Below are 23,670 nucleotides of genomic sequence, written 5' to 3' on the forward strand. Positions count from 1 at the left end.
AGGAAAACTTCACAGGACAAATGACTCAATTTCTTCAGAAAATAGATGACAACAAATAAGGAAAGGAAATCTAATAGATTAACAGAAATTTAATAGACCTCTCAACCCCATGTGATACACGGGCCTTGTTTGGACCCTGATTTGAAAAAAAAAAAAAAAAAAAAAAAGTAAAAAGACATGTTTGAGGTAACCAAGAAAGAAAATAAGTTTTCGATACTAGATAATATTGAGGAATCATTTTTAAAAGATCTATTTATTTATTCATGAGAGACACAGAAAGAGGGAGAGGCAGAGACACAGGCAGAGGGAGAAGCAGGCTCCCTGTGGGAAGCTCGATCTGGGACTCCATCCTAGGACCCCAGGATCATGACCTGAGCCGAAGGCACATGTTCAACCGCTGAGCCACACAGGCGTCCCTTGAGGAATCACTTTTTATTTTGTTTTGGTTTTCCATTTTTTGAAAGAGATAGATATTGAAGCATTTATAGGTGAATCCATTATGTTTTCTACAATTTGCTTTTAAATATTCTAGCACAAAAGTGTGGAAAAGGATAGGCGAAACAAGAATAGGATGTTGATCACTGGTGAAATTCTGAAGTCAGGGATACATGGGGTCATTTTGCTACTTTCTCTAATTCTTTGACCATTTATTTATTTACTATTTATTTATTATATTTTTAAAGAGATTTTGTTTATTCATGAGAGAGAGAGAGAGAGAGAGGCAGAGACATAGGCAGAGGGAGAAGCAGACTCCCTGCGGGGAGCCTAGTGTGGGACTCGATCCCAGGACCCTGGGATCACGACCTGAGCCGAAGGCAGATGCTCAACCACTGAACCACCAGGGCACTCCTCTTTGACCATTTAGTTTTCCATGATATCCAGTTAAAAACAAAGTGGAGGGCCTACTGTGTTTCCAAAATTTGGAACAGGGTTTTCTGGATTCCCTGCCTTCAAGTGAAATGGGCCTAACTTGAACATGGCTTCCTTACGTGGGGAACAGTCTGAGCAGCTCCCGCTCTGGCAGATAGTCCAGACTCTGCTTTTTTGTCCTCATACTTTCTTGGCCTACAAGTATGAGGCAAGGTCATCTGGGTCCCATTCTAGTCTCGAAAGTATCATCAATCTCTTTTTTTGGCTTCGGTTCCAAACACAATTAGCCCAGAACTCTTTACTTTGGAAAATAAAACTGACCCTTTGAATCCAATTTAGCTTGGATCTTTGTGATTATATTCTATCAGCAGAACCCTGGAGGGCAGACAGTCTTTTGCACCTGACCCATAACTGCAGGGAGCAGGTCAGATAAGAGAAGGACAATACAGTCAAATAAGGGAAGGTACTCTGAGGATAAAGGAAAATTATGCATGTTCTCAAACTAAGGTATTAGAAATGTTAATAAGTTGAGAAAGTGGGATTAAATGTCAGAGCAAGGTCCCTAAGAGAGCAGAATAAGGACCAAAGACACTGGAAGAATTAGTATCAGAATGGGAAATGATAAAAAAAAAAAAAAAAAGAAAAGAAAGGGAAATGATTTATTGTTCTGTACACTGGTGGGAAGAAAGAAAAGGAAAAAAGATTCTATAGGGACAAGTTGAGATAGACCTAAGGGAAGTGGAGGTAGCTTTTTTTCTGGTGGGCAAAATCTTTGAAATAAGGAAAGATAAACACAGAGGGAGAGGAAAGGGTTTTGCGTCCAGGGCTAGAATAACAATAGCTATGGTATAGGGACGCCTGAGTGGGCTCAGGGCTCAGTGGTTTAGCATCTGCCTTTGCCTTAGTGTGTGATCCCAGGGTCTTGGGATCGAGTCCTACATTGAACTCTCTGCAGGGAGCCTGCTTCTCCCTCTGTCTATGTCTCTGTCTCTCTCTGTGTGTCTCTCAGGAATAACTAAATAAGTAACCTAAAAAAATAGCTGCGGTATAAAAGCACCTGGCCACACATTTGTGAGGGTCCCAGAGCTGGTCTGGGCATTTGGGAGACAGGAGAGGACAGCTACACAACCTCCAGGTTTCCAGTGGACCTCTGGAGGCTGCTCCATGCTCTGTGTGGCCAGCGTGTGTGAGCAAGTCAAGCCCTCCAGTCAAAGGGTTCATTCCTCACGCTATAGAAAGGCACCAGAAGGTGGATGGTGGAGAGAGTGTCATCATCCAGAAACGCCCATATGCGGAGCCATTGGTTTTTGTCTTTCTTCCCCCTGCATGCCTGGCACAGGTTCCTAGAAACGTCCTCACTCAGGTCTAAGTCAGATTTAACGTTCTAGAAGCACCTGAAAGTCATAAAGCCTTCCTACGGTACTCCTTCTTCTGTTTGAACCATCTATTCCAGCCTTACTCTAAAACTGACTCTTAAAATTTTTTTTCTCCCTAAACCCAGAGAACAGAAGCTTCCTGTAAATATGATGGTGGTAAAGCCGCATTTTCACAGAAAAATATTACCAGCTTATTCAGTGATTCTAAATTAGTTTATTAATTGTATCAACACATTTACTAAGGTTTTAAATATCCAGACTAGGCATTTTCTCAAATATTTACACTTAGGGATAATTAAGCACACACATAACTCAAAAATAGCTCTAGCTGTTACAATAAATAGATAACATATTTTAAGAGAATTACAAAAAAGGAAGATATCTAAAGAGAATTGGTGTTTCCTGGGATGGTTTTCCACAGAAATCAAAACAATGTTAGATTTTACTTATTACCCGATATGTGCAGGATATTTAAAAGTACTTCTGTTCCCCTAAAGAGGCCCCTCCTTTCTTTCCCAGGATGTGTTGATAATCACTAAGACAGCTTGGTAATTTTCCTCAGTTCAGTTACAACTTTTAAAATGGTCTACAGCAATAAAGACATAATGCTCCCAAATATCTCATGGGTATGTCAGCCACCTGCATCAAGATCTTTGAATTGTCTCAAGTGTATTGTACTGGCAGGCTTGAATCTACAAAACTGATGAAAGCCTAGTGAGACACACAGTTTAATCATCTCAAAGCAAAGTTTTGAGGAAAAAAAGTCCTAAAGACATGAAATGAAAACAAACAGAATACTGGAAAAGAGACAAGTGCTGCCTTGGATAGTCTAAGGGTTCAATACAGACAGGCCCAAATGAAAGAACAGGAAACCGAGGGTGAGAAGAGTGGATTTCTCCAGTCTTGGCATTAAGTTAACTGGGTCAAGTGTGTGAACTTTCAATTTTTATAAAAGTACTAAAACTAGTAGTTTTCTTTTTTGAAGATTTTATTTATTCATTTGAGAGAGACAGAAAGGAAGAGAGAGAGAGAGTATGAGTGGGGGGAGAGGCAGAGGAAGAGAGAGCAGCAGACTCCTCCCTGAGCATAGAGTCCCATGCAGGGCTCAATCCCAGGACCCTGAGATCATGACCTGAGCTGAAGGAAGAGGCTAAACGGACTGAGCCACCCACATGCCCCAAAACTAGTAGTTTTATTTCTTTTTTTTTTTTAATTTTTATTTATTTATGATAGTCACAGAGAGAGAGGCAGAGACACAGGCAGAGGGAGAAGCAGGCTCCATGCACCGGGAGCCTGACGTGGGATTCGATCCTGGGTCTCCAGGATCGCACCCTGGGCCAAAGGCAGGCGCCAAACCGCTGCGCCACCCAGGGATCCCAGTAGTTTTATTTCTATATAGTAAGTTGGTGAGACTAGATGTTTTTCAAGATGTCCCTGAGTTCCAGTAGTTTTGATTCTACATGTGAATCTTCTACTGATAAGCGCATGTCCCATTCTTACATTGACTCTAGGGAAGATCTCAATAAACAGGTTGCCAAGAACTCCTGGTAGCCCAGTCCTAGCTTTGGCACATAGTTAACTGGACATACAATATTTACTGAGAGTCACTGAGAGAGTTATTCTGGACTTCTTAGAAGTTAAAGTCTCAGCAGGCCTTCTTCATGGTTAACTAGCTGAAGTATGTCAAGGGTTGTTTGAGTAACTGCTTTTTTTTGCTTGCTCTAGATCCCCACTTGCTTTACATCTCACCATCGAGCAGATGGCCTGCTGAAAATTGTCACTGACCACCACGTACAGTAGCAGGTTACCAAAGGTGTTCAGGGCAGCCAAGGGTCTAGAAACAATGTAAGCTTCGTGGATCTGATTCTCAACGGAGCAGCTGATTGAAAGCAGGCGAGATTCGATCCGGATGACCCTCAAGATGTGGAAGGGTAAAAAGCATATATAAAACACGAGGAGGAGCAGAATGGTCAGCCTTCTAGCTTTCTGCTTAAGGCAGCTGTGATTGTGAGGTCCTTGGGTTAGGGTGTAGATGATCATCGTATAGCAAAGTGTCACTATCACCAGGGGAAGGCAGAAAGTAGTTGCTGTCAAAATTAGATTGTACCATTTGATGGTGGTGAGGTCATCCGAACTAGTGAGGTCAAGGCAGGCAGATCTGTTGGTCCCGGTGGTGGATGTGATCAGGAAGGTCATGGGAATGACGGCCACCAGTGAAATGATCCACACCACAGCACAGGCCACCACGGCCCATCGAGTTTTGTGAATGGAAAAGCAGCTCATTGGGTGAATGATCACAAAGTACCGGAAGATGCTAAAGCAGGTTAGGAAGAGGATGCTGCTGTACAGGTTGAAATGGAAGCCGAAGCGGATAAACTTGCACATGAAATCCCCAAAGACCCAGTTTTCACCGCTGGCATAGTAGTGAATCAGGAAAGGGAAGCTGGTCAGATACAGCAGGTCTGTGCAGGCCAGGTTAAGCATAATGACCGTGCTGCCTTTCCAGGGCCGCATTTTGAAAATGTAAGTGGAAATTGCTACTGCATTCCCTGGAAAGCCCACCAGGAAGATGATGCTATAAATAACAGGGAGGTAGTGCCTCTTGAGTGGGATTTTTTCGTCAGTGCAATTTCCGAACGGTGCTGCATAATCGGAGAAGTCAGAAGCATTTGCAAAATTGTCTAGTGGCTCATTCATGGCTGTCTCCTTTCATCTTGCAGGAAAACAAGAGTTCGGTTTGGCAATTCAAATCGACTTTGAAATAACTCGCTGATAAAGGAAAATAGAAAACATTAATGATGGGGTAATGAAAACAGTGATCTTCTTTTAAATGAAAATTGCTCTAAGATCCTAAATTTGCCACTTCTTTCTCTTTAATCTCAAAGAGACCCTGTGGAGAAGAGATTGAATTTCTAAGAAAACTATTGTGAGGCAAGACATCTAATAATAATATAAAAGTTAAATTACCACCAGAACTAAAATGAAGGATTGGAAAAAACAAATGCAAATAGATGTGGAAAACCATTTGGCAAGGTTGCTGTTTGGGGAAGCCATAGGGTGTCACCATTAGAGGCTTCACAACAAGACCCACAATTAATCAAGCAGGAGGCACTGCACCCATCGTGTTACCTCTAAACTTCACAAGATGCTGAGAAGTGTTTCTTATTATCTCTATTTTACAGAAGAAACAAAGATTGAGGGAGGTTTTGCAACCTGTCCCTGGTAAGGCATCTAGTGGCACAGCTGGGGTTCGGACCTGTGTTTGTCTGATTTAGAAACTCTCCTCTATTCCACCTAAGCTCACTGTGCCCTTTCCAACCAGATTCCCCCAAATGTGTGATGGAACAGGATATGGGAGGGCATGACAAGACAGGATACTGGCCATTTTTTAAATGTAGATCTCATGCCTTGCCCCACCGTATGTATGGTGGATTTCATTTTCAAGTGTCGGCTCTTCCAACCTATTTTACTAGCTAACATAATTTGTTCATGGGAGGGCATGTCTGTTTGCTGGGGGGAGGACGAGCAGCAGATTCACGCAGCGGTAAGAGCTTTGGGCTCTGTAGCCAGCCTACCTGACCTCGATTCTCAGTTTTGCCGCTGAGAACTTGTGTGTCCCTAAGCACATGGCTGAGCCCTCCAGGGCTGGGAGCAGTGGGATTTGAACTTCTTTCTTATTACTTATCAGTCTTTTCTAAAATTCTGTCAGTGAACTTCTGTGATGAGAAAAGCATGAAGATTATTTCAAAGAAGAATTACTGAAAATTAGCTTTTTATTTGGTTGTAAATAGATGTTGGTAAAATGCATCCACTTACACATTTATGGAGTGCCCACTGTGTATTAATTAGGCACTCTGCCAATTCCTAGAGATACAAAATGAATAACACACACAGATGTATAAGCCACTCTCACAGTCTACCGGGGGAGATGGACATGGACATAATTTTAACGAAATATAACCCTACCACATGGAGCTGTCTATATATATATATATATATAAAAGCAAGAAAAACACATGGTAAGCACTCAGTAAATGTTGGGTAGTTGTTCATCACTAAGTCCTTTGATAGATGAATAGAACGAAGCCCCTGAGACCACAAGGAAGCGCGGGGATGGCTACCTGGTGAAGGGAGGAGGGCACTAAAGGAAGGTCATTAGGAAGGAATATTTAAGCTGAAGGTAGCAATAGGAAGGGAAAGACATTCTGGGCAAAGGGAATAGCATGTGCAAAGCCACTGAGATATATGAAGAGTTCAGAAGGCTCAGGGGAGCTCAAGTAGCTCGGCATGGCTGTTGTATTAGGGAGCAGTGGGAATGAAGCCCAGAAGAAAATGTAGCTGATAACGAAAATAATAGCGCCTCCTGTGTACAAGGCACTACTACTCTAAGTGTCCTACGTGTATAAATCCATTCAGTCCTCATGGTCACCTGGCAAAGTAGTTCTGTGATCACGCCCATTTTACAGAGGAAATTGAGGCAGTAAGAAGTGGAGACTTGCTCAAGGTCACCCTGCTGGTTGGGAGTGAACCAAGATACAGACTAGGGCAGTCTGTGTGTGGAGCTAGGCTGCCTCTCACAATGCATAGGCAAGAATTGAGATAAGTGCTCTAAAATCACAAGGTCGAATTTGAATGTATCCCGGAAGGCTAAGTAAATCAAACATCATAAATTGTGATGCCGGGCTAAACTGTCAATGATAATGGTACTCACCTCTTTGGGTTAAGAGAGGTTAAGTGAGTAAATATATTAATGTACATTAAGTGTTTTGAAGGATGCTTGGCACATACTGTTATATCATTGTCTGCCATCATCATTACTATTACCTGGTGCCAAAATCTACAATTTCAAGCTTTCCCTCAGTGTAGTAAAGAAATATATTTCAGGCTGGCCCAACTTCACTAATCTGAAACCGGTAGGAGCCTCCCCTGTTTGTTGGCCTTGAATTCACTCTTCCAGCTCCCACTCAGGATGCATATGAGGATGCCTTTAAACATTTATGACTTTATTCCATATGGATTGGGGAAGACCAGCCTAGGGATATGAAACACGCCACCGGGCAGCCGTTAGGATCCTCCAGGGAAGAGGCCAGTGCTCGCTGGGACTGTGTATTACAGATGTAAAACAAACATTTCCCTCCTTGTCAAGTTAATTTGCTCTCGCTGGACACAATATTCCTAGCACTATGACCTACACAGTACTGGAGGTGATAGGAGTCAGGCACTGCTGACCAGCAGGGGTGCTCTGAGCCCAGGAAACTGCAGCAGACAGCTTTTTCCTTGGCCAGGTTCTTTAAATGGGCTCATGTGCAAGTATTTAAACCTGAAAGAAAGAGGTCATGGTCAGAGAGTCCCTGAGGCAGCACTTCCAGAAATCACTTCTTAGTAAGTCCTGGTTCAAGCCCAGGCTGCTTGTCTGTCAACTCTTTGAAAGCAGAAACATGGAATCACCTGGAAGCCCAAGGGCTGACACAGAGAAAGTGCTCAATATATATTTACTGGAAAAAAGAACAATGAGTGACATCAGCAAAATTTTATCTTGAGCTGAAGGATTAATGAAGTGGCAAATATTATTTTTTTTAAAGTTTGCTTCTTTAACCACTTTTTAAATAAGAAGCACAATTATAATTTCTGTCACGGCCCAATAAGCCCCTGGTCATGTGATGGGGCCATTTTAAATAACAATCACATCAGGAAAAGACAGGTTGTAGGTAGAAACAACCACCTCATTGTTTTGAAAAACAACAGTTCGATTTAATGAAGACAGAATGACCAACTGTAAGGGAGGAGAGGTTGACTAAGAAATGTAACCCCTCTTCCATAAACCTCAGCAACAGAGTGGTTTGAGTTTACAAAATAAGGGTCAAGTTGGGAACAGCGGACAAAACTGTTCAGGATGTGAGCAAAGTAGAATGAGGCAGGTTCCAGGGTCCTGTGCGATTCCCGGCCACCACCCAGGGCGCCACATGTAAACAGAAGAATCATTTACATTCAAAGGACATTGAAGGGGATCCCTGGGTGGCGCAGCGGTTTGGCGCCTGCCTTTGGCCCAGGGCGCAATCCTGGAGACCCGGGATCGAATCCCACATCGGGCTCCCGGTGCATGGAGCCTGCTTCTCCCTCTGCCTGTGTCTCTGCCTCTCTCTCTCTCTCTCTCTCTCTGTGACTATCATAAAAAAAAAAAAAAATTTTTCATTAAAAAACAGAACAAAACAAAGGACATTGAAGAATAATGTGATGTGTTCCCTACTTTTTGCTACAACAGTGGATCTCAATCAGAGAGAGGTTACAGACCACCTAGTATTACGGACTCTATAAATGAAAAATAATGATCCATTACGTTTCAACGTAACCGGATATGTGTTTGAACTAAATAACACACAAGCAAGAGCAAACACCACAGATTTGGCATACTTTATAAAGAAAGAAAACATATCATTTTGGCTCTAATTTTTTTTCTCTGAGATTGGGAAGAGACTGTGATCGCTTGAGGCTAGTTGCAGGACATCAGTGTTTTGGACACACACAGCTTGAGGACCGCTACCCTAAATGCCAACTTGCCCGTGACCCTCAGAGATGGGGATATCAGGCTTCAGCACATATGGAAGGCAGGACCAGAAATAACATCTACTCAAGTGGCAGCACAGACTACTTTATGTCACAGCACACTGTTGCCCGTGAGGTGGGAACAGTGGGATTAATGGTGAAATGTGATTTTTCTAGGGTTATCTGTTAATTTTGCCTTAAGCTCCTAATGCAACTTCCCCGACCCCACCCCATCAGAGTTCCTTTACCTCCCAACACACACCCTAGGTTTTTCCGGTGCTATTTCAAGGCTGAGTTAACATTCTTTCCTCTTCTCAAGCTGCCAGTAAACCAGGGACATATAAACTCGAAACAGGGCACCTCTCAGATTCCTTCAGAGTCCTTGGAAACTGCAGCTGGGGTTGCACTTGGTTATCAAGAAGAGCGGCAGAGAGACATTTCATTCACAAAGATTCATCTTCCTTTCCTGCTCTACATATCTGTAAACTAATTTGATTTCATAATAGTGAAAAACAGACCAACCCTTAACCCAGGCAAATGTGAGAGGTACATGAATGCTGTCCTCCCAGAATTTGAAGGAATCCCTCTCCCTAACCCTTCCCTCAGTCCCAGCTCTCAAATAAGAACAGGCCACTCGGTTACCCTAAAGACGGTCAGTGCTTGTAGTGTTGATGGGGCCCAAAGCTCTGATTTTAGCTATTTGATCTTTAAATAAAATCTACGGAAGCTCTCCTGGGAAAACTACATGTAGGGACACACAGACATTTCACATACAGTTTGGAGGTTTAGGGATTGTACTTAACTTGATCATTAAATCCCTGGCACAATAAAGCAAAGAAAGGCCTAGAGGGGAGGGGCTGTTCCTTTACTGGTCGGGGAGGGAGACTGTGGGGCAGTGTCTTTTTATGGACTTGGCTAACACCAGGAAGATGCAGTAAGAGCTAGGGAAGCATCCAGAAGCCACAATCAACCAGGTCAGAGGTGAACTCTCTGCCCCAAAGCACCTACCAAGGACACCCATGCTTGGTCCTGGAAAAGGCACAAGATGGGATTGACAGGCGGGAACTTCTTGGGATGCACCTCGGGCCCTCCTGGCCTTTCGTCGTCCCTGCGGGGCTGCGGGGCTGCGGGGCTGCGGGGTACTCCTGCTGCCTCCCGGAGGAGGCGTCGGCCCCCTCCCCGCCGCCCGCCTGTCCCCCCGCACCCCCCCCCGGCCGGCCGCAGAGACGTGCCCAGGGCTGCGGTCCCCAAGCTCGGGGCGCCCCGCGGCCCTCCGGGACCAGCGCAGGCGCCCGCCCCCGGCTCCCTCCGCCCTCGGGCAGCTCGGATCTCCGCTCACCTGCACCGGGTGCGCGGCCGCCTGTGCCCCGCGCGGCCGTCGGAGCGCGGCTGCGCCCTGGCGGCGGGACCCGCGGAGCGAGGCCGCCCCGCCCCGCCCTGCCCTGCCCCTCCCACCCCTGCGAGCCGGGCAGCAGGTGCGCGCTCTGGGGCCCGCCCGGGCAGACCGCCCACCGCAGGCTCCCTCGCCCGCTGGGGGGGGGGGGGGGGGGGCGGGGACAGCCGCTGCCACTCCCGGGGATCCCTGGACATCCTCCACGCCGCAAGGGGAGGGGGTATTTGCAGGGCTGGGCTCTCGCCCCAGGAGGGCTGGGGTCCTCTTGTCTGGCTCCAGAGCAATCACCACCGTCGCCGGCTTGCCCGCAGTTCACGGCCTTTTATCTAGCTTGGAATGGAAGCAACTCCAATCCGACCCTCTAAATGAAAGACTTCCACTGAAGTGTCTTTTCACCGTATGCAATTACAGGCCTGTCCTCCACCACTCTGCAAAGTCGTTTAAAAATAGTTTGGAGCTGTGAGAAGAGCGTCGTCTGGATCCCCAGATCTAGGTCGAAGCCCTCTTGCCATAGGACTTGGGAACAGCCTCTTCCCTTCTCTGAGACTTAGCCACTTCATCCAAGATAACAGGGCTCTGAGCCATTGCATTGGACTCTAGGTCCCCTCCAGCATTAAAGACGAGTTTCCTCTATTGCCTAACGGAGATGAGTGGAAAAAGTGCCTTCTACACTCTGCCACGGATGAGCATAGAATACCCATTTGCAATTCCATGTTGGTGGGCAGTAAAACAACCAGTCCATTCTGTGGGCATGCAAGCCTGGTGAAGCAAGAATGGTAAACCAGGCATTCCAGAGCCCAAGGAGAAGACTCCCCGCTAGCTGATGGTTGGGACAGCACTATAGTAGCCTTTTAAATGTTATGCTTATCGTTATTATTATTTGAGTCCCAGCCTTTCCAGGGAAATACTTTGCATTAGGATAAAAATTATTCTCCAGTTTTGCTGTTGGTTTTTTTTTTTGGCGGGGGGGGGGGAAGGAAAGAGAAGGGAAGGGGAAGGGAAAGGAAAGAGAAGGGAAGGGGAAGTTTTGCTGTTTTTAATCACTTTCTCGATTCCTCATTTGGAACTATTTGACCCTGTTTTATGCCAATCCATCCACACATTTCATTCATCAGATATTTGCTGCTTGATTATTCTGTATCAGGTATTGAGGAGAAAAGGAGTAAGACATGATCTCTGCTTTCTAGAAACTCATGTACACACACACACACACACACACACACACACACAAACCAGTCAATTTAAAAAGTGATTAGTGTTGACACTGGTAAATAAGGGTGCTAGAAGGTGCATAATCCAAGTATAAGAGAAAGAAAGGTCAGGAAAAGCTTCCAAGACATTGGAATATTTTTCTATGATGAGTGGATTTCCAGGTAAAGAGTAAATGGCTGAAAGAAATTATTTAAGAACAAGTGTTAGGTGCTATAATCTTAAATGTGCAAGGGACATTTAAAAATATCCAGTTCTGGGAATATAAAATGGTGCTGCCACTATAAAAAAAACAGTATAATGGTTCCTCAAAAAATTAAAAATAGAATTACCATGTGTCCAGCAATTCTATTTCTGGGTGAATACCCAAAGAATTGAAAGTAGAGAGGGAAATATTTGTACATCTATGCTCATAACAATATTATTCACGATAACCAAAATGTGGAAGCAACATACATGTGGTATGTACAAATAATGGAATATTATTCTGCTTTAGAAAGGAAGGAACCTTCTGATACAGTCTATGACATGGATAAATCTTGAGAATATGATGGTAAGTGAAAAAAAAAAAGCCCATCACAGAAGGACAAATACCATATTTGTTCTGCTTGTATGAGATACTTAGAGTAGTCAAATTCATGGAGACAGAATAGGGCCACCATTTTATCAGAAAACAATGTGTTATAATCTGACACTCTAAATTGGCTCTATCAACAAGATGATTATTATGAGCGAACTGCCTTTTCTTTTATTGTTTACTTCTAAATATAACTTCTTACTACAATTCAAAATTCTCACCTACAAAGTAGTCATTTGCAGGGAAAAAATACTAACCAATATAGATCTTAATCATTCTCTAATCAAAAAATACATAATTTACACATCTTTAAAACAATTTGAATAAGAAAATGATATCACTAATTTAGACTATGCTTAAGCTTCAAACTTAGGTCCATTTAGCAGCATAAGTCAAAGACCTACAGGGTGAAATTAAACTTCCATTTAAAATTGGTCTCTTGCCCAGATTCAGAAATGCACTTTCTTCTTTTAAAGAAACATTCAATAGAACAGGTTTCCAGCACTTATATTCACAGCTATGTGAGCAACACAGGTGCCACTTGCAATGTGCTGCAATTGCTCCTTCAAACCAGAGGATGGGACTTATCTTCAAGAAAATCTGGATTCTCAGAATTTCTCTAGTTAAGAAGCACTGACACCTTAAAGCCTCCTGCTCCAAAAAGCTCTGCAGAATTCTGCAGAGAAGGTAGATTCAAGTAGCATTCTCTGAAGAGCCATTGATTATTGAGTAGTGGGCTGGCAGGAGAAAGGAGTAACACATTAGCACTAGCCTTAGCTCTTACTCAGTTGGGTGAGAAAGGGACACGTGGTTGGTGACAATACAGACCATTCCATTTCTTTCTCCCCTGGTTATCCTGACCCAAATGTCAAATGATCACGTTTCCAGCCAGTGTTTCAACTATGGCTGCTGAACTTATATTTCCGGACCATTTTATTAACCATGTGTTTTATTTTCTATATTCTGATGTTTTGACAGTAGGGGCTTTGCTGACCTGGGAGAGACTGCCTCTCCCAGGGTTAGGAAATTTTTAGGGAGGGTAAACTTACTAGAGAGTGTACTTTCAAATGCAGAGCAGTCAACCCAGAGCTCATATCCTCAACTACCTCCTTTATCAGGCTCTCAACTGTGGGTCACTATCCCTCTGCCCTAATCATCCCCAAGACCAGGTACCAGACAAATAGGGACAGCTCCTGTGCTCTAGAGCCCACTGAAATTATTCAAACTAGCCAATCCTAAATCTGCTTCCTCTGCCTTGCCTGTTCCTTCCCACAGAAACTGCAGTAAAGTTCCTCCTCTCTTTTTGCCTCCTGTCCAACCCCAATGCTTGACTGTGTGTCCCAAACCCTAGTGTGGTGTGCTCCCTCCTCTTGGGATCTGTGAACATAACAATCTTTTCAATCATTTCCTGATCTACTGACCTCACCATACCTGAATAATAACAAACCTGTATTTTGAAACACCCTTTATAGCCTTGTCAGACTTTTTTGTAACTTCAGACACAATATATCTTGGTATGATAGCAGTGTTCTCATGAGATAATTGTCTTGATTTTAAAAAAATGGTTAACTTGTTTTCTAATGCCTTTAAAATGGATTGCTCAGTGAAAATGCGCTGTTTAAATAAAGCAGGTTTTTGATCTATGCTCTACTAGGCAACAAATTCAATTACTGTGATGCCTTCCAGATTCCTGCAATATTTCTCCAATGAAGAAGACATTCTGGTGTGGTGGACAGAAGCCCAGAAGTTTGAAGCCTGAATTTCAGTGTTTAGAAAGCAACTCAATTATCTGGAAAAAGAAATTCCCTTTGTGGGCTTCCATCCAGGAAAAGCAGAGGTTGGACAAGACATTTTCTACGGCCAGTTCCAGATTAAAGGGATCTTAGTTGTGAAAACCTAGGAGATGCTCAAAGCGTTGTTTCTTAGAAAAGCAGATACAACTTTGCTATGCCAATGTGAGTCATCTGCTATGCTTCTCTGTGAACATCGTTGGATGATTTTTAAGTGTTTTCAAAATGATGCATTGTTGTGAAGACTTCTTTGAAAAAGTGGCTTTTCTGGGAAATTTGAGACTCTTGGGAAAGAAATTGACTAGATTGTCTATCTTTAGATCTAATCCCAGTAAAATTTGGAAGATGGGTAGGGTCTTCTGAGTGGATAAAGAGCCAGGCAGTTAGTACAGGTAGACTGTTGGCCAAGCAGAGGATGGGATTCTCACTCTGCTCAGGAGTTTTAATATGAAGTATGGTGACCAGTGGAAATAGAAATGGAGATTAAAGACAAAGAAAATATGGTATAGAAGAGGTATTGAACAAGCCAGAGAGAAAAGCATCATTAAAAAGCATTATTTTGCCTTTCCTGGTACAGGGTCCCCATATCCCATCTTCTGACCATACTAACTACTCTATGACTCAGAAAGACATTAAAAGACTTAGAGATATGACAAGATTTACAAAATACTAACTACTTTATGAGTCTCTTTGCCCGGAAGTACTTTTTTTTTTCCTGGATACTTGCTGTACTTGTGGTCAGCAAGATTGTTTACTAGTTTAATAAACTGTAATTGTTTTTATTAACTTGAGTCTTGCCTAAGTCAACAAGATTATCTCCATCTTGTTGGAGGCACTTCATAGTCTCCTCTTTGACTGTCCAACAGCATGTTACATAGATACATAGCAGGCATTAACAATTGCCTATTGTTTTGGCAGTTGTTACTATAACCATGAAACTGATTCCTCATTTGATCTTAATTAAATACTAAGTTCTTTGGGCTTTCAGTTACAAGTTGAGACCAAGCAGTTTCCCACTGGTGTCTGTCCAATCAGTTGAGCATATGAAAAGAACACAGAGAGAGAAAAAGGCCAAGAATTGAACAGAATGCAAACTAAGTTGACAGATTGAATGGGGTGATGAGGAAATCACCGCTGACCTGAGAACCATGGTAGTCACATGATAGGGGCTGCCGCTATTTTGTGCAATGGGTAGAAGAGTAAAACAGGAGGAAAGAAATGAGGATGGAGTTTGAAGGCTGACATGTTTAAAGGAGAATTCTTTATTTATTCCTTCTTTAGGCTAAAGGTACTCTAAGCATGGTGTTGACTGAGGAAAATTTAAAAAGCCAAAGGAGAAAAGATTGGAGAGATAATTAATGGACAGGAGATAAGATCATGGTGAGGAGGTATGACTCAGCAAATAATAAATGTGTTTGAATCCTGGCTTCTACCTTTACAAACTGCTTAGCTTCTCTCTCTAAACCTCATTTTGTTTATGTGTCAAACTGGGATAACATGACTGTTGTAAGACCTAAATGAGATCACAGATAGAAGTATTTAGCATAGTGTAAGCTTTCATAAAATAGTAGATACTATTAAGTCAGGAGCACAAATGGAATGGAGAAAGGTCACCAATTCCTCGGAGATAGAAGAAGGGGATACGAGAATACCATGAACTTGAGGTGGAATTCCATCATTTCTGAAGCTAGTCCAAAGGTTCTCGACACTGGCACAATATCAGAATCAACTGGGGAGCTTTCAGAAATACCATTGGATTCCTCCTACCCCACACCAATTAAATCAGAAACTCTGAAGGTAGGCATGTGTACTGGTATTTAAAAAAAAAAACTCTCCAGATTAACACACTACATAAAGTTGAAAATGATTAGGATAAATTTCATTTCTCAAGTTTCACTATACTTTTTTGAAGTAAATACTTCAAAAATTTTAAATAATGCTGATGGTAGCCATTTTGAATCTGAAAAACATTATGTTGAGGGGCTCCTGGGTGGCTCAGTGGGTTAAGCATCTGCCTTTACCTCAGGTCATGATCTCTGGGTCCTGGGATGGAGCCCCATGTGGGCTCCCTGCTCAGTGGGGAGTCTGCTTCTCCCTCTCCCTCTGCCCCTCCCTGCTCTGCTCTTGCTCTGTCTTGTGCACACACTCTCCCTCTTTCAAATAAATAAATAAATCTTTAAAAACAAAAAAACTGAAAAAAATCATGTTGAGCAAAAGAAGCCAGAAACAAAGAGACTCACTTTGTATGCCATCGTGATTCCATTGAGATCAAGAAAAAAAAAAAAAATCCATGAGGATAAAAGTTAGAATAGTGTTTGCTTTTGGGAGAGGAGGAGGGTTGGCCAGAATGAACAACTGAAAACCTTTTAGGTTGATGTAAATATCCTGTATCTTGACTGGGGTGTCAGTTACTGAGCTAAATACATTTGCTCAAACACATTGAACTGTATATTTAAAATCTGTGAATTTTACTACATGTATTTATATCTACTTATCTAATTACACATGCAATGGCAAACCATTAGAAGTGGTTGAGTGGGGAAGTGTAAAGTGTAATAAAAGTTATTTTAAATGCGTTTAGCACCTTATTATCCACTAGTCTTTCTGTTGAGAAGGCATTTAGTTCAAATCTTTTATCAGCAAGGTTCTACTACATAAAAAGGATATCCTAGAAAACTGTTGAGAGAAAGGAACCGACCTATAGTTTTCAGTTTAAAGATTTAATCTTTCGTATTTCTTATATTATTTATATGTCATTATATTTAGTATATGTTATATTTTGGTTATTTGTTCCAATTTTCGGCTTCTGATATTTACTTTTGTGATTAAGGTTTTAGCTTCTTGTTTTCTTCTTTGGACCTTTGAAACAATGGAAAGAAGTTTGGGCCAGAATCACATGGTTCCTCAAGCTATCTTCTTGTTTTATGAAAGACAAGTAGATTTCAGGGCCAGTGCTAAGTCTCTCACCAGGAAGAGGAAGCTTAACTATACCAGCACATTGCATAGACATGATCTTTGTCTTTACATCTAAGAATGTCCCCCACCCACCCATGCACACACAGACACTCAGCATATACAACTACCTTCACGCTCTGTCCTCTGCTCAGGCACCCAGAATGCGATGTGTGGCTTTTGTGAGTCCCAGTGGGCACTACGATCAACCAGCGCAAGGTGGTTAGTGTGAAGCAAATAGAAGAAAATTGTCCCAGCACTGGTTTTACCTTCTGATTCCCCACTTTTTTCCATTTGCCATGTGTACGGAACATTAATCACACTTATACCCTAAAGGAAGTTCAGAGACTCAGATTCTTCCGTGCTGAGGTAATGGTTGTTTGCATGTTCTATAGCAGCCAACGGTGATTGCATTAACTTCACTCCACACTAAAAAAATAATTTGTTACCAGGGGTTCCATTCACTTCCTACCTCCGTTCGGACTTCTCCTGTTTCACCAGGCGCTTTAGGGAACATTAGGCCATCCTGAGCTGTTGAAAAATTCATCTCCCTCCCTAGCTAGTGTCTTATGTCTTATGTCAGAGACCACGCTGAGCAATGTTGTCTTGTTTTCTTTGTCATGCTTCTGCGTTTGAATTAAAATGCCTCGGAAACACACATAACAGGCTTATGTAATTTCTTTATTATAGCATTTTTCAATTTCTTTCTTTTGACCTTTTGATAATGCTTTCATGATTAATTTTTGTCTAGGGCCCTGTTGACACAACAGACCACTGTACTAACCTATTAACCTTTGAGAAATAAAAGTTGAAATCTGATTTGAGTAAGAAACCCAAAATAGTTTCTAACTAGCCTGGGCTTTCTGAACAATAAGCAGACATGTTCATCTCTGTGATGGACAGGCTCTATGCTCAAAGTTGCTGGTGAGTAAGAAGAGTTTGAAATGAAATGAGATGTAACGATAGCATCGTCTTTAATCTTAGAGAAGCTCATCTGAGTCCTCACTTTTAGAAAAAGTAAAAACACAAGTGATTTAACTAAAGAAGCTATTTCTTCCTTTCTCTGACTTTTCACAGACAGACCTTGAGAGTTTGCCCCTTCCACTATGCACACTGATGTATGATTGCCAGCTGAAATCAGTAAGCTATTTCATGTTACTCCCTTCCAAACTATACCATATTGATATTTCATGAAATTAAATTAAAAAATGAATCCCCTTTAATTGTAAATCCTACTTTAATCCCAATTGTGAGTGTAATTGTCTTCAGACTTATATGACATCCTTACCACTGTCCATCGATAATCAGAGACAGCATGTTCCATTTGGTTACTCTACGCTTTGAGAACAAATGTCTCACTCATCTATATCCCATCTTCAAAAGTGGTCTGTGCCTGGCCTTTGCCATCCTCCCAAACCCCCTGTCCATGTCAAATATACTGATCACCGGTCCTGTGGTTTTACGTGGCTTTTGAGTCTGCAGAGCTGACCTTTCTGTTTTATTTTATTTTTAACTCTGGGCAAATAGATCACCAAAATCTGAAAGTGATACATCCGTAGTTGGTAATTTTATTACATTTTTATCTAAAAAGGAAACATTGCCATTTAGGTCCCTCATAACTGCTTTCAAACCTGTTTGCTTTGTTCCTGTGTTTATTCTACAGTGACAGATGCCCATATGGGTGGAGCAGGGGCAGGAGCCTGGGAAGACCCTAGGCCAGTGCTGGAAGTCTCTTCTTTTTTTTTTTTTTTAATTTTTATTTATTTATCATAGTCACACAGAGAGAGAGAGAGAGAGAGAGGCAGAGACATTGGCAGAGGGAGAAGCAGGCTCCATGCACCAGGAGCCCGATGTGGGATTCGATCCCGGGTCTCCAGGATCGCGCCCTGGGCCAAAGGCAGGCGCTAAACCACTGCGCCACCCAGGGATCCCCTGGAAGTCTCTCCTCTTGAGAAGAAACCCTGCGGAGCAATCATGACCAAAGAGGAGCTCTAGGGAAGCCTTCTTATCATCTGTGCACCAGGGGCTTCAGCCACTTGCCCTTTGAAGGCTGAGCTCTTGCACAATATTCTTTCCTGACATTGTCACCTGGAGTGGACATTTACAGCAGTCTCTCTTTTGCATGACAGATCTTGAACAGGATCTGCTATATAATCCACAGGGTCCACTACAGAATGAAAATACTGGGCTTCTTGTTAAAAAGTGGAGAGTGCTCGCTTCGGCAGCATATATACTAAAATTGGAACCATATAGAGAAGATTAGCACAGCCTCTGCACCAGGATGACATGCAAAAAAAGGAAAGAAAGGAGAAAAAATGTCTTTAAAGCTATTAAAATATACAGCCTTTCCGTTTTTCTGAGGTCTTCTTTTGTTTTATTATAGTATTTGAGGTTTTTTAAATTTCCTATTTAATGTCATTCTAAATCAAGAAAAATCAACATTTTAAGTGATCAGCATGAAATTTACCATTCATCTTTATATAGTGCAATACCAGTTTTAAATGCAAATAGAAGAGCATTTGACTCATATGTAGCATCCTCAAAATGATACAAGCCATATTTCGAAGCTTATACGTGTATGTGTATTTTGGTTTTATCACGACAGTGGACACATTGCACAAAACTAACTCAGCTTTTCATAGCATACATTCCACCAACTCTATTTTCAGCTTACTGAAGGGTGAGGAAAGACCGAAGGAAAACAAACCATTGCCCCATCTCTTCCTTTCTATGTCTTCATTTCTAATAACTTGACTGATGCAAGAAAATAACATGTGAAAAAATGGTGTGATGGGGCTCCTTGGTGTTTATTAGAGGGCCACTGTCATCTGGGTCCGAGGCAAGTTCTGGTTTAAACAGAAAGCATGGCCAAGAGGGGTTGTCAATGACCCCTCTTACCCAGTCACAGACCCAACATACTATACTTGCTTGGAGTCACTGAACTGCCATGCCTCATGGGTCCATGGGAACACTTGGCTAACTGTAAATGCCATTTGTAAACAGGGTCACAAGGAATGGCCGTGCACTTGCATGCAGCCTGTAACTTCTCTGTTCACACATGTGCATTTTCTATCATATTTCCCTTACAAAACACAAGTTCAAAGATAGCATCATTAAGAATGTCAAGACAGGGGATCCCTGGTTGGCTCAGTGGTTTAGCACCTGCCTTTGGCCCAGGGCATGATCCTGGAATCCCGGGATCGAGTCCCGTGGGGGGCTCTCTGCATGGAGCCTGCTCCTCCTTCTGCCTGTGTCTCTGCCTCTCTCTCTCTCTCTCTCTCTCTCTCTCTCTCTCTCATAAATAAATAAAATCTTAAAAAAAAAAAAAAGAATGTCAAGACAGCAACCACACCCCAGTAGCCAAATGAGGGACCCTTCTGAGGCCATGGGCCCTGGGCTCCTGCATAGGCTACGCATTCCTGAAGTCAGCCAGGCCCGAAATTAGGAAATCACTTATTTGACCGATTCCGGTTCAACCTTGGAAAAGTTACCAGAGTCAGGGATATTTTCGGAAGTGTCAATTAGGAAGAATCATTTAAGTTACGATTACGTATGTGTGTGAACCATCCCAGATATCAAACTCTGGTTACCTTTGAATGAGTTCATGGGGATAGCTTCCACTGCCTCTGGTTGCCCGTTCTGTGCCACAAAGGAGTTCTATAAACTGTGAATGAAATGCATTGCCTCCGGCTTCAGATACAGTTTCATCTCTGAATGGCTTTGGGCGCATAAGCCGAGGCTCAAGGTTGTAGAGCCACCCCCTGCTATTCATTCTGGGTCATTCCTTCTCAGAGTCTTGACTGATGATGTCTTCTGGATCACGCATCTGTGATTTATTAAAGGCTTTGATTCCAGGTGGACTTTATCAGCAACGGCTGCCCCTCCATCCACAATGGACAATAGGTAGACGATTATGCCTTGAGAAACAAAAAGGGAACTGTGGAAAAAAGAAAAAAAGACGTTTGCCCAAAGGAGTCATACAATCACCGCACAGCATTGTGTACACACACACAAACACACACACGCAGAGCCGGGCAGTGAGGAAGCAGTAGCATGGATTTCTTCCTCGAGGACTGACAGAGCAAGTTACTCTTCTTAGCTGACATTTTTAAAGGTGACTCTATGCACGATTCAAGCTTTTGTCCTTTTAAATGATTGATGGCAGGGAGGACAGACAGTTGGACTTTGCAAACAACCTGTTTTCCTCGGACACATCAGGACAGTTGCCAACCACTCCTTACATCTTTAACTTCTCTCAGAGACTGAACATGTTGCAAATCAATGGAAATAACCATGGGGCTGCATGCACACGGTTTCCTAGGGAGTTGCAGCCAGGTTGTGTCACCACATTTGCACCAGGGAGGGCAGAGACACACCCACACCCCAGTGTCCTTTTCCTGCAACCAAGGAAAAAAAGCTAGTCTGTTGGCTTCAGGGGCCTGGGCTGCTCAACAGTCAGAGCAGCAGAGACCAGGCTTCTTCTCCTTGCCCTTGGACACTGACCTCAGCCCTCTGCGTCCACGGGGATCAACAAAGACTAGTTTGGACCTGCCTTTGCTTTTGCTCTCAGTATGTCTCGGTGACCTATCCTTCAGCCACAGCACACAGCAGTGTGCCAGGAACATTGTGCCTGAAGCTGAGGGAGTGGAGTGGCATGGCCTAGTCTAGAGCACTGTAGAAAGGTACTGTGTCTTCTGGGCCTCGAAAATTGTCCTTAAGGATCCCCTCTGGGCACCCATCACTCACCATGACTGTGTTGCTAGCAATCAACCAAAACAGACACAAGGCATTAGCTGAGGGCCTTCTCAAGAATCTGCTGGTGAGGAACAGGGCAGCCACTGTACGGAGATAATAAAAACCACAGTTCAGAATTTGCCTTTGCGTATTTCTAACCAGATAGCCTTAGACTGGTTGTTTGATTGGAGGCTTTTGAATTCTCAATAGTTTACTGGAGCATGAAAGTACCTCTTTGCCTACCTCACAGTTGAGAGACTGAACAAGGTTTAAAACTGCACATATGATATACAATGGAATACTACTCAACCATCAAAAAATGAAATCTTGCCATTTGCAACGACATGGATGGAACTATAGGATATAATGCTAAGTGAAATAAATCAATCGGTGGAAGACAATTATCATATGATTTCATTCATATGTGGAATTTAGGAAACAAAACAGAGGATCACAGAGGAAGAGAGGAAGAAATAAAACAAGACAAAATCAGAGAGGGAGACAAACCATAAGCGACTCTTAATCATAGGAAACAACCTGAAGGTCTCTGGAGGGGTGAGGGTGAGGGGATGGGGTAACTGAGTGATGGACATTCAGGAGGGCACAGAATGGAATGAGCAGTGAGTGTTATAGAAGATTGATGAATCACTGACCTCTACCTCTGAAACCAATAATACATTTTATGTTAGTTAATGAATTTATATTTAAAAAGTTTTAGGGATCCCTGGGTGGCGCAGCGGTTTGGCGCCTGCCTTTGGCCCAGGGCGCGATCCTGGAGACCCGGGATCGAATCCCACATCGGGCTCCCGGTGCATGGAGCCTGCTTCTCCCTCTGCCTGTGTCTCTGCCTCTCTCTCTGTGTGTGACTATCATAAATAAATACAAATTAAAAAAATAAAATAAAATAAAAAGTTTTAGAAGTGAAATAAAATAACTTCATATCCTTGAAAAAAACCTGCACATATTATAACACACCATAAGAAAGCTGTTAAAGTCTATTGCAATGTCAGGCATTCCTATCAGGTGCCTAATACCATGCCAGGTGGTGTGGAACAAAAGAGAAGTAAGACTGTATGCTTCTCTGAAATAAGCTCACAATCTGGTTGGGAGGCAAGGCTTTATATGTGTTACAAATATGTGCTTTTAGATCTCCGCATCATGTATTGTAAAGAACAAATAACACTTCTGTCTATAAAGTTGATTCTGTGATTATTTCCATTGTACATGTGAGGTAATGAGATGCAGTGATCCTGCATAATGCTTGAAGGTCACAGGCATAGCTGCAGGGAAGACAGCAAACCCAAAATATAAAACCTATGAAGCCTAAGTCCAGACTCCCTGACACCATGCCATGTCCTTTTATTAGTATTAAATATTTAGCATAGGCAATAATTAAGCAGACTTAGTTGTGGAAGAGATCAATATGATAATCCTCTCAAAGACCCTATGTATCTTTTCCTGCAGATCCCTACTTTTAGCTTTATGATAAGTTACAATAATAGTCTAACCATAAAAACTAAGCCTTCTTACTGTGCTCCCCTTCTGAAAGTTCTCGAAATCTGTCAGCTTATTTAAAATGTGGAGCTTGTGATGAAGGCCTTTATGGGATGCCCAGACCTAAGCTTCTAAGGCTGGTGGAAAGGGGATCTTCAGGAAATTGCCAAGCACGTTCTATGGATGTCAGAGTTCTGCTCACACATGTGGCTAATTCTGCCGATGAACACCATATTTACTAGGATATTTTATTAGGACTACGTCATTGTGTGTGCCCTTTTGCTTAAAAATATTGAACTCTAGCATAGTTCCTTTGAAACAATATTGGCCCCATGCATAACGAAATAGAATTTAATAGCATTCCTGGCTCTTGAGGGAGCAAAAGTGTATGTTAGATTATAAAAAGCAATTTGAACACACCAAGGTAGCACAATTTTAAAGAGAAGAAGAAGAGGTCTTAGTGAGAAGGCTGATCTGGAGTAGAATATGACAAACTTAAGAGCCATCCTATATTCCTTCTTCAGATATCTGAGAGAATTCGCTGGTTCCTGAAACCTCACTTGCATCTTTTGATTCCTCCTTCCCAAACTCATAAAATCTTGATGTGACTGCTCCTAATTCTGACTCTGCTAATGATTATCTTGTGTTCATTTCAGCTCTGTCTCCCTTCACTGCCACAAGAAACATAGAAGCTATATTCTAAGGGCTTGGGAGAGCAATGTGAAAGCTCCA

General features: G+C 42.6%; 1 protein-coding gene and 1 pseudogene across 1 annotated transcript; one reads left to right on the forward strand and one right to left on the reverse strand.

The window, feature by feature from the left end:
- Nucleotides 1-3,555: 3,555 nt before the first annotated feature.
- OXGR1 (oxoglutarate receptor 1) lies at nt 3,556-4,943 on the reverse strand. The gene has a single exon (XM_055336171.1). The coding sequence runs from the start codon at nt 4,941-4,943 to the stop codon at nt 3,930-3,932; it is 1,014 nt and encodes a 337-aa protein (XP_055192146.1). The 3' UTR covers nt 3,556-3,929.
- Nucleotides 4,944-18,919: 13,976 nt separating this feature from the next.
- Nucleotides 18,920-19,033, forward strand: LOC129516711 (U6 spliceosomal RNA; annotated as a pseudogene).
- The last annotated feature ends 4,637 nt before the right edge of the window (nt 19,034-23,670 follow it).

Source organism: Nyctereutes procyonoides, unplaced genomic scaffold, assembly GCF_905146905.1.
Source record: "Nyctereutes procyonoides isolate TBG_1078 unplaced genomic scaffold, NYPRO_anot_genome, whole genome shotgun sequence".
Classification (NCBI taxonomy): Eukaryota; Metazoa; Chordata; class Mammalia; order Carnivora; family Canidae; genus Nyctereutes; species Nyctereutes procyonoides.